Raw genomic sequence first — 12,371 nt, 5'->3', positions numbered from 1 at the left:
TGTTCTGTTCCGGGCCCATCACTACAAGAAGAGCATTGAGGTGCTAGAGTGGGTCCAGAAAAGAGCAGCAAAGCTGGTGAAGGATATGGAGAACAAATCTTACAAGGAGTGGCTGAAGGAACTGGAATTGTTTAATTTGGAGAAGAGAAGCTTCAGGGGGTACCTTATAGCTCTCTACAATTATCTGAAAGGAGATCGCAGTGAGATGGGGGCTGGTCTCTTCTCCCAAGTAACAAGTGATAGGACAAAAGGTAACAGGCTCAAGCTGCACCAGGGAAGGTTTAGACTGGATATTAGAAAAAATTTCTTCACACAGAGGGTAAACAAGTACTGGAACAGGCTGCCCAGGGAAGTGATGGGATCACTATCCCTGGAAGTGTTCAAAAACCTGTAGATGAGGCCTTTAGTGACATGGTTTAGTGGTGGTCTTGGCAGTCCTGGGGTAATGGCTGGACTTGATTATCTTAAAGGTCTTTTCCAATCTAGTTGATTCTATGACAAGAAACAATACCAAAAGCCTTTTGGATGTTTAAATAAACTAGGAACGAAAGAGACTGCTGATAACCACATGGCTGCTGACACCCTCAAAACACTCCAGTAGGTTTGTTAATAGACTTTCATTTATAAAAGTCATGCTGTGTCTTCTCAAGTGTAGCTGATATATCCACGTACCAATTAATTGTATTTTTTATGTTAGATTCTTAAAAAAGCACTGTTGAATAAATATAATGGTCTGACACGTCCACAGGACATCAAAATGTTACAAAAGTCTGCAGGATCTCGGCTGATTCTTATTCTAAGTCTGGAATGATTTCACGCAACAGAGCACTGATTAACTGTATATTTTATAAAAACCTGGTTTACCAGACCATATATTGTATGTGTGTGTGTGTATTTAAAAGATATGCAAAATGTAATCAAACACTCAAAAAACTCCTCTAACACGTGTTGCTTGGTTTTAAGCGAGACATACAAACAGCAGATCTTCCACACTACTCAACCTCAAATCCTAACTTGGTTCCCTTCTGTTAGTGAAATACAATCTTGCTTCAGTGGGACCAGAATAATGTTTGCAGGAATGACCTTCTTCTGCATCACCCATCTGTTCCTTCAAGGAAAGTGGCTTTGGACTGTCCGAAATTGCTGTGTTCCAGGCAGTATTTGCCCTTTGTACCTTGACAGAAACTCTCACTATTCCTTGAGCTCCTGAGTCCTATGAGGCATACCTGTGTATAGTTCTTTAATTGAGGTACAGGTCCTTAGCCCAGCTTGTTAGTTTGCAGATAGCGTTTACTAGGAAGTGAAAATCTTACCTTTCCTTGTCTTGCTCTTCTTTCACTGTCCTCACCCCTGTTTCCAGCCACGTGGTATACCACTCAGTGTACTGGTGAGATCTCCTCTGCAGCAGCAAATTTTATGTTCCTTCAGTTTCACTTAAATCATGGCACAAGGAAAAGCAAATAACAAAAGGGGAACACAGACATGAATGAAATACCTTACTAAGATATTGCCGCCTAACATTTTCATGTTTCAAACAATAACATCGATATGAGGGGTTCAACACTGACTTCTTGAGAAAGGTTTCAGTGTGCTTAATCAGCTCGGACCAGCCAGCTGATGAACATGACAATTTGCCTGTGTGTTTAACCATGTGATTTAGTTTCTCATTCCAAAAGACTGAACTTGTGAGAGTGTGATTATACATGCAAACTAAACAGGCTGAATCATAAAATTCCAGGAATTTATTTGCATGTTTTAACTGGGACTTAAACCTATGGAGGATAAATTTGTTCCTGATAAGATTAAGTCTTAAATTAATATTTATCTTCAAGAAGAAATACAGGTGAGTAAACCACTTTTTAAAAATGTAGGTCTTACTGTCTCAGAAAGCAAAATATTCTCTATTAACTATGGAAACGATTAATGCCTAAATATAATTTTTCCTGGACAGCTGAGAAGAAAAATATTTAGAAACTGGAAAACCTGTCTCTTATCATTTTTCCAGCCTATGCAGTATTTCTGGCTTGAGCAGCTCAACATGCAGAACCATCAAGTATTCATGCAAACCTCTTGTTATTTTCTTCAGGTTTTTTTTTTATTTAGTATGATTGGGATCTAGTGGAAAAAAATCAGTTGTTGCCGTGTTATTGCTACAGCTCTGGCAGCTGCTTTGAAATGAGCTTCTTTTTGATATTACCTCATCACTTCTAGAGAAGATACACTGCCCCCACATCATCCCTTTCAGCCATGGGAAGTTTGCCAATGCTAATTCAAAAAGCAACTAAAATGATCTTCTCTGGGGCTCGTATTTATCTGGCCAGATTCCACTTGTCATGGGCAAAAGGTCCGCAACTGCTTGTACAAGGTGGGCAGAGCCATTTTCTCAGGACAACTGTGTTCCTTCAGAATACCTGCAAGTCCCCTGGCTGATGTTTAGACTTCTGTAAGCCACAGGTAATCCACATCTCTGCTGTTAACTAGCTCTCTCAATGTATCAGCAGAATCACTTACCTGTCACCACCATTGATAATAACTGTTAAATAGAGAGGTAAGAAGTCTAGAAATCCTCCACAGATATCTGAAGGAACAAGAAACTATAGTTAACAATCTCAAACTTCAGAAACTGTTGGAGTTCCTTCCTCATTGAAAAATCAGAACAACTCTTGTGGGGCAGAAAGAGCTGTTAAATACATTAACTGTTTTGAACTTGTTCTCTTCAATTGATATCAACCCAAAGTGGAGGCAGTGCTGAAATGCAGTATCGCCTGGAGACATAAGTTGTTTTCCTGCCAAACAGCATCTATTTGCAGGGTTTCTGTGCAACTCAATGAAAGTAAAATGTTGGGTGTTTTTTAGGAGACAGCTTGTATAAACACCACCTTTCTCCTGGGATGAAATGCATTATAGTCTGGTCTTTAATGGCTTAGCCGAATTGAGCTTTGCTCTTCAGAAAACCAGCTGTATTCATACTTGTGGTAACCCAGAACTGAATAATTGAAAGATGCATTGGATCTTAACAAAAAAACTCTATAAACTTTTGCCATTGAATGTTATAGGTGGTATAGTACAGGAATGTTCTGTCCTAATATCTACTATACCAACTGAAGGTAAATTACAATCACGGTCATGTTCAACAAATGCCTATGACCAACCCATATATGTTGTAATTTAAATAAATGCACTAAGTCAAGACTAATAATCACATATTTTATTAAAACACAATTTGTAAATATATTTAAAATTATAGTAGAAATCCTCTTACTCCATTTTAGCTCCTTTGGGGGAAAAAAAATCATTAACATTTAACAACATGAAATTTGCAAATGATTTCAGCACCTCCTGCTTTTAACACAACACGCTTCTATATGATACATTTGCCTCAGGAGTGAGGCTGGCTTAAAAATTCCCTTTCCTCTCTCTTCACCCCTGCTTGTAGCCACTCATCCCCACAACTGCAGTGTACTTTACTGTTGCCTAAATCACACTGACTGAATGGTTTACAATAGAAACACCAATACCATCTCTCTGAGGGAGAAAAATAACATTGTGCAAAATAAGAAAAAAAGAGGAGATGTGGGTAGGGAAAAACGGGTGGGAAGGATTTGCAACCCAAGCAATTTTTAAATCTGTTTCATAACATGCTGTTACTACTATTGACAGGGCACAGTAAACTGGAAAGAAAATGCAAAACTGAGGATATAAGACTGGAAATTTCTTAAATTGGAATTTTCATTTAACTACATGCTCCCATTTGTTCAGACAAAAAAAAAAGGCACTGCATTGATTCATCTGCAATTGGTTTTCTTGTTTCTGAAGACAGGATAGTCACAAGTTTAGACTAGGCACAGAAGAGTCTGTAGAAATCAACATCCATGAAAGCTACCTTAGGAAGAATTAGTATAGGCTGTCAACAAAGAGTATGGAATAAAACAAATATGCACAGAGTTTGAAGTGAATTGGTTACGACGGATGTGCTGTGGGAAGCTCATCTGCTTCCTTGGCTTGTGCTACTGATGAAAAACTGCCATTATGGCACATGTTCTCATCAAGAGCACATAAAGAGCTTTCTAACAGGTAGTTAACTGAGAAACAAACACATTGTGAAATTGTATTTTGATTAATTTTCCTTAGTGATATCATGTCAATTGGTACCTCTATCAATTTCACTTAAATTACTTTGCATCCACATAAGTAAGGTAGTATTGTTATCAAGGTTTTAAAGCATTAGCTACTGTAGCATCTAGGTATTGGTATCCTTAAGAACATTCAAATGGATATCAGACCAGCTTCTGCTGAGCTGTTTCAAACGACACTGCAGTAATGTGAATTCATCCAGCTATTCTCTTGACTGATATGTTAAAAATATTACAAGTATGGCTCATGCTACCTGGCTCTTTCTTAACTATGAAATTCTGATCTTAGACATTATTTTACTCTCTTATTCTGAAGAGTAAATTTTATATACAATTGGGATATATAATATATATAATTATTTCTCTCTATATAAAATTTTTATATATACAAAATTATTTCTATATATCAAATTATTTTGTATATATATATAAGTTATATAGCATTACGATATATTGTTTCTGACACTAGACATATTTGAAGCAATCTGCAAATGAGCAATGACCAGGAGTTGCAATACAGTGGAAACAACTACCCAAAACTGAAGCATAATTTCTAACCATTGAAAGGCTGCACACTGTACTTTTACCTATGTTCTATTTGTAAAGGTACAGATCAGGGGGAATTGTGTCAGGAAGAGGGATAAGAATATCACTCTTTAGAGCCTGGATTATTTTATTTTATTTTTTTTAATTATTCATGTCAATCAGACTTTTTTGTCAAAGATTTGACAAAGACAGATTCTCTAATTAATATAACATCTCTAGACTACTTGTTCTTAAATCTTACTCTTTTTTCTTATTATTCCAGCTAAAGGAACTATCTTCTTGAACATTTAAAAGTAGGTTGTACAAAAAATGCATAATACCGAGAACAGTCCACCGGTAGCAAGGACAACAGAAGGAACAAGCTTCTTCCATTTCAGATTATAATGATTTGTCCAGTATAGGCAAAGAAAAACTATGTGACACAAACAATTAATAAGTACACAAAGTACACAAGTGTGTTTATTACATTTTTGCAAGCACTTTGTTCTACACTTCGAAAACGCCACCATCAAGCTGTTGGCACATTTATGTACAAAACAGATTAATTGTAATGCCTGCTACAAAGCATTCTTTGTGAAAATACAAACTCTAATACCAGAGAAGAGCCAAAAGCATTAACATCATTACATGAGTTTAAAAGACATTTTTAAAAATCAGCACAAACGTTTTAAGACACAAAACTGAAACACTACAATATAGAATCCAAAAAGAAGTTTCTAATACTTTTTGCAGAACTGTAATACTGGTACTGCACATCAGAAAACTGTCAACCCTGTAGGGCAGCCTAAGTGTAAAAAAAAATAAAACCCCAAACAAAGCCCCAAATAAAAAAAAAAATCCCAAACAAGCAAAAGGAAATAAAAAAAAATTCAATCAACTAATACTACTACTTAATGCATTATCATGCCACAAGTAACTATAGTATCACCCTCTACTTACTACAAGAATTGTTAAAAATTACTGATGATGCATGGCTAGTAATAGTACAAAGAATTTTACTCAAGAAGTTTTATTGGAAATGCACTTACACTGAGAGAGAATTCACAATGGTCCAATAAGTGCACAAAACTACCTAAGATTTTTAACACTGACAAAAATGTCTTGTCAGGCTACATCACTTTAAAAGACACTTTACAGCATTCTTGTAGCATTAGAAATAGGGAAAAAAAAAGAAAAAAGAAAAGAACAAAAAGAAAAGAAAAGAAAGAAAGAAAAAAGAAAAAAAAGGAAAAACCTAAAAGAAAAAAAGAAAAGAAAAAAAGGACAGAAAAGAAAAGCAAAGAAGAAAAGAAACAAAAAAGAAACCCAGCAAATTTGGTCCAATAGTACTGACTTTTATTACATAAGGTTTTTTGTTTCATTTTTGGTACAGGTAGTTCTTTCAAATTATGACTTACCTTTCTGATAACAATATCCTATCAAAATAAAGGATCAAATATATTACTATACTTTCAAATAATATCTTTAGTGGTCTTTCACCTTACTTCAACGTAATACAGGAAAACCAATACGTGTAGGAAAGCTAGAAGCCAAGCTATAACATTTATGGAAGTCTTTTTTAATATATCTTTTACAGTTCAGACAGGTGCAATCCATTTAAATACTGAAAGCAGGTAAAAAGACATCTGACTCCTATTGTCACTGTATTTTTGATATATTACTTTCATAAATGTAGCTAAGCAGTAATTTCTTACATCATCACATGAACAGCTCCAATTTAGCATAACTATCATTGAATTAAAGTGTGATCATTCTGTAAAAAACTATGGATAACTATATCACTAAATTAACAATTGTTATATACCATAACTCTTTAACAGGTAGCCGTGGTATTAAATTCCTTCAAAAGGCAAGTGGCCATGCATTGTTAGCACCACGGTCTGCATGCTCACAATACAAACAGGAATTATCACCCATGGAACTTGGAACAAGAGAATATTCTTTAAAAACATCAATAATAATACATTGTTAACAAAGATAAGAAGCACTTTTTTTTCCTTTTTTTAATTTTTTTTAACTTTTTTCTCTTTTTTTCTCCCTTTTTTCTTTACCCACTACAAATTTAGAAATTGCACCCTTGATTGTTTAAAACATTAGTAGAACCTTCAACTGGATCAGGGTCCATCTAGCAAGATTTCCAAAGATAAAGGAAAGTCATCAGAATGTTTTCTTACTATATTGTACATCAGGTACAATGGTCCCTTTGAAATATACCTGTAGTTAAAGTAGTTACTGAACTCAAAACTAAAAAGTATAAAAAGCTACCTTTTTCTTTTTTTCCAAAAACATATAAGAAACAATGCAAAAGGTGTTATGCATAACACATACAAAGTGATTAAAAAAATCAAACACATATTTGCATTTGACAATAGTTTAGTATCATTGATCTAGCAGAACTAATTAGCTTAAGAGAATTCAGGAAAGGCTATTTAGGAGTTTTGTGGTAGAGAATGGTCACACAAAGAAGTAATTAAGAAACCAAGTGCTAGACAACTAAGAATTGTACATGGGTGATATGTAAATCACCCAAACAATCTTTTGTGAGAAGCACTTTCAATTGTTTTTAAAATGGTTGGATGGCCTTTAGTTAAACAACAAAGCATTTTCATGGTAAAAAGTAAGACAAGATTTCTTTTATGTGTAAGCATTAAGCCGCTCTTTAGAGCGAGTAGAATGAATATCATGAAGCTCTTGTTCCTCCTTTGATTTAATATCCTCATATTTTTGCATTCTGCAAGCATCTTTCACATAGGCCCAGTTGGCAGACAAGACCATGAGATAATGAACCTATAAGAGAAGTCACAGAAAGTTAGGAACTGAGAGAACTAATCATAATAGAGCAACTTCACACTTGAAAACTATATGATAGAGACTGATGATAGCTCTTTCATCAGAAGGAGCTAAGCATGGTTAAGTCAAGAAGTAGAACAGCAACCTGACACAAAGTTCAAGCTTGAACTGAACTGAGAAACCAGCAAAGCATCGCTGTTTTACTACTTCAGCTACTCCACACATCTTCATGGAAAAAATAGATTTAAAAAAAGTATAGAATTTGAACCTTGAACAGATTGTAGATATGAGAATCCTAGAAGTAGGGAGTCTTTGAGCAGTGTACTCATATCTTCGTGATCTCTTAAAACACGTGTGCCAGAAAACCTTTCAACTGAAGAATACATGATGAAAATGGGACCACATAGCACATTTCTTATCCTCACAAAAGTTATAACAACCCAGTAAAAGCCAAATATAAACCTAAGGCATTACAGTTTCACTTGGCATTTTTCTTCTACTAAAAAAAAAAGACAAACTATTCTGAAGGTACATTGGCTACAGTCTTACCTTCGTTACACTCCCATTCTTTGTCCATCCCTTCCTTAAAATTTTACAAACCAAAACTTCTGGAACTCTTGGAGTTCATACTCACTATAGGTAGGATGGATGACTTGCCTGGAAATAATTACTTTATTTTATATAATCTCAAATAAATATCCATGTTATATAATGACATATATGTTTAATAGTTCCACCACCTTTGTTTCTTTCATTTAACTCAAAGTTCCTAGATAGCATTGTCACACTAAGGAGGTCATCTCTAACTGTCTGTCTAATTAAATTTCACACTTCCATGACCTGAATAGCCTGAAGCCAGTGGAGCTCTGTCAAGGCTTATTCAATCTGAAGCAGGGCAGCTTCCACAGTCTGCCTCAGGATATTTTAATTACAGACATATGCAAGACAGCACATGTTTTTTGCATATTGAAACATTCTGTCCTAGTTTTGGTTGAGATAGAGTTAATTTTCTTCCTAATAGCTGGTGCAGTGCTGTGATTTGGCTTTCATCTGAGAATAATGCTGATAGCACATTGATGTTTCAGTTGTTCCTAAGTGGTGTTTACCCTGATCAAGGACTTTTCAGTCTCTTGTGCTCTGCCAGTGAGGAGGTGCATAAGAAGTCTGGAGGAAGCACAGCCAGGACACCTGACCCAAACTAGCCACAGGGGTATTCCATATCACAGAACACCATGCTTGATATACAAAGTGGTGGGAGTTAGCCACAAGTGTCTGATTGCTGCTCGGGACAGAGCATTGGTCAGGAATTGTGCTGTACATCACTTTTATTTGTTTTATCTTCTTTTGTTTCTTTTTTTTAGTTTTAGATCTCTTTCTGTTTTCTCCTTTTTCATCAATATTAATAGTACACTTTACTCTTTTAAACTGTTTTCATTCAACCCATTGTTTTTAACTTTTTCCAATTCTCCTCATCTTACCTTGGTGGTTGCCAGCTGGTGTTAAATCACAGAATATTCCTGCTTATATTTCTTTATAAGGTGAAAGTATGCTTCAACCTTTCAGAACTGTAAAATTGCGTCTAGTCTAGGAAGGGTTTTGGTTTTACTTTGTTTTTCCTTTCCTTTTGGGACATGTCATTATATCAGGAGGGCAGAAGACTAAATAACTTTTTCTTCCCCTTATATGCATCCAATATCCTGCAGAAAATCACAATCATCCTGGGAGACAGGGACCAGATCATTTATACATTCCCCTTGTTTCAGGAGAATTGATTGCACCTCCATCTTGCAGGACAAAACGTCTACCGAAGCTGAAGAGCACATCTCACTTTGTAACTTTTGAGAGGGGAAACTGTCTCATAATTGAGTTTTGCTGTAGCGGTTTTAGGAAAATATCACAGGCAGAATGCTTGCTAGCTTTAGAATCAACCCTTTGGGATGGTAGAATTTACATTTGAACAACTTCATGTCCTCTGTTTCTATCTGAAACATCAACAACAGTAAAATATATATTACTTCAACAATAATTTCTGTATTTGTTTATTACCTATACAGACATGAGAAAGAATACCAATGTTTAGAATCATACATAATCCAAATGAATTATGATTTAAAATCCTGGCTGTTTCTTTCCTGTGCATTTGGATGCTGCAGAAATTACTAGCACTTAGATCCTTAATTTACATTTCTGTTGAAACAGTCAGTGCTGTCATGCTTCCTCTATGCAGTCACAGAATCCAATAAAAAGCATACTTGAGTGTGGGTAACCCTCCAAAAATAGTTGTGATCTATCAAAGTGAATTCCCAGTGGACTAGTGACTGGTGTAACACATCTATGACATCTTTGATATGGTATTGTGACCTATAAAGGGTTTTTTTTAATCTTCATTGAAAGTATCATGTATTTAAGCTACATGGCTCAATGTATCCATGTAATTGGCTTTCACTGAACATGTGCTTTTCACTAAAAAACTTTCAATAGCTATTCCTATTCAAAACACTTCTTTGAAATGCAGAATTGTTATCTGAACAAATTAGCATTTGATAGATAGTACTGAATATACTTTAAAACAATAATGCACTGGAGAACTAATGGTCTTTTGGATATAGTTTCCTCTCAGCAAGTTTGCCGATGACACCAAGTTGTGTGGGTCGGTTGATACGCTGGAGGGAAGGAATGCCATCCAGACAGACCTTGACACACTTGTGAGGTGGGCTGATGCCAACCTCATGAAGTTTAACCATGACAAGTGCAAGGTCCTACACCTGGGTTGGAGCAATCCCAGGCACAGCCACAGGTTGGGCAAAAAGGAAATTCATAGTAGTCCTGCAGAGAAGGACTTGGGGGTGTTAGTCAATGAGAAAATGAACATGAGCCAGCTTCAGTGTGTACTTACAGCCCAGAAAGCCAGCCGTATCCTGGGCTGCATCAAAAGAAGCGTGACCAGCAGGTCGAAGGAGGAGATCCTGCCCCTCTACTCTGCTCTTGTGAGACCTCACTTGGAGTATTGTGTGCAGTTCTGTTGTCCTCAACATAAAAAGGACATGGAACTGTTGGAACAAGTCCAGAGGAGGGCCATGAGGATGATCAGGGGACTGGAGCACCTGCCGTATGAAGACAGGCTGAGAAAGTTGGGGCTGTTCAGCCTGGAGAAGACAAGACTGAGTGAAGACCTCATAGCAGCCTTCCAGTATTTGAAGGGGGCCTACAGGGATGCTGGTGAGGGACTCTTCATTCGGGACTGTAGTGATAGGACAAGTGGTAATGGTTTGAAACTTAAACAGCAGAGGTTTAGACAGTATATAAGGAAGAAACTCTTTATTGTTAGGGTGCTGAGGTACTGGAATGGGTTGCCCAGGGAGGTAGTGAATGCTCCATCCCTGGCAGTGTTCAAGACCGAGTTGGATGAAGCCTTGGGTGATACGGTTTAGTGTGAAGTGCCCCTGCCCTTGGCAGGGGGGTTGGAACTAGATGATCTTGAAGTCCTTTCCAATCTTAACTATTCTATGATTCTATGATTCTATGACACTAATATACCTATATACTATTATTATTGTTATTTGGTCACCATTTTTCCAACTGGAAGCATAAAAATCTCATTTTGGAAAATCAAATAAATTATTAATATAAGTTATATTCTACTATTATTATTTGTGGTCTTGAAACAAAGATTACTTTTAAAATAAATTTCTTCCATTTGGCTATCTCTGCTAAGCGATGACCTCTTGGCAGGGTGTCACATAATACCAAAAAAATGGCAGAGAAGAAAAAAAAAATCGCTAATGCAACATGAATGCTAGGTTAATTGAGTATTCTTTGGTTGTCCTTTTTTAGAAATGGAATTCTAAGGAGAATGAAATATTTATGACCTTAGGATTCAACCAAAAATTACCAGTAACAGTTATAATACTAATAAACATCACTAATGTTTTTCTTATGGAATGTATAAATAGTAACAGCCATTTTTCATTTCTCATTTCAGTGTGTATTATGCAAACCTACACTGGAACAGAATCCTCATTCTAACATTATTGTTATGCCTAAGCAGACACAGCACACAAAAGCCAAAGAACAAGGCACTAGGTCCTGAGCTCTTAGTGGAACATTTCCTTTGTCAAAATGGGATCAAATTCAAAATAATCTTCATTATTTAAAAAGCTCAAAAAATTGTCCTGACAGAAAAACTGATGCACTCACATATATACACAGAACCGACAAAAAGAGTCTGCTCCTAAAATAGCAGCATGGCAAACCTGTGAATACCCAGAAAGGCATAAATCATAAAAGTATGTTGCTACGGTCATGAAACAGACATTAGAGTTCACACACTTGTCTGAAGAGAGCAAGTGAACAGTAAAAATTCTAATCACTTACTTAAAGGTGAGGTTTTACTCAAAACAGCAGTCACAATGTTCTACTTCAAAAGGAATCCACCAGCATATTTTAAATGGAGATGAGAGAGTACTGAATTGCAGACTTTTACTTTAGTAACAGCATTGAGTGATAGTATGAAAATTGAATAACTGATACAAAGTAACAATCAGAATGAAATAGCAACTCAGGTGATGAAGAGAGTACAGAATGCTGGATAGCTTACCATAGCAATGACTGCTGCTCCAGCTCCAGCAAGTGCCACAATGAACAAGTGGAATGTCATGTTTAGCTGCAAAGGGAGACAAAGAAAGTGACTTTCAGGGTGGCACACTAAACAGAAACTGATCAAAAAGTAAGAATAACATAGAGCAAATAATTACCTTCCTGGTGCCACCCCTCTACCAACTAACGATTACTGATACTTTTTACAAAAGACTGAGATCCCTACATGACATTGTGCTTGTATTTGTTTTGTCACAATACTCATAGCAGGGATAAAGCATAATCTATTTTAAAATATATTTAAAT

At 36.1% G+C, this 12,371-nt stretch overlaps 1 protein-coding gene across 1 annotated transcript in view; it reads right to left on the bottom strand.

Moving 5' to 3' along the window:
• Positions 1–6,705: 6,705 nt before the first annotated feature.
• GPM6A (glycoprotein M6A) overlaps positions 6,706–12,371 on the bottom strand; it is a 122,033-nt gene continuing 116,367 nt past the window's right edge. The window contains exons 6-7 of the mRNA XM_005145529.4: positions 12,067–12,132; positions 6,706–7,466 (exon numbers count right to left, since the gene is read on the bottom strand). Coding sequence (XP_005145586.2) covers positions 7,314–7,466; positions 12,067–12,132 — 219 coding nt within the window. The 3' untranslated portion in view covers positions 6,706–7,313. The remainder of the gene's footprint in view (positions 7,467–12,066; positions 12,133–12,371) is intronic.

The sequence above is a fragment of the Melopsittacus undulatus genome, chromosome 7, assembly GCF_012275295.1.
Source record: "Melopsittacus undulatus isolate bMelUnd1 chromosome 7, bMelUnd1.mat.Z, whole genome shotgun sequence".
In the NCBI taxonomy this organism is placed as follows: domain Eukaryota; kingdom Metazoa; phylum Chordata; class Aves; order Psittaciformes; family Psittaculidae; genus Melopsittacus; species Melopsittacus undulatus.
Note: the sequence above shows the minus strand (reverse complement) of the source record. Positions and strands in the feature narration are given on the sequence as shown.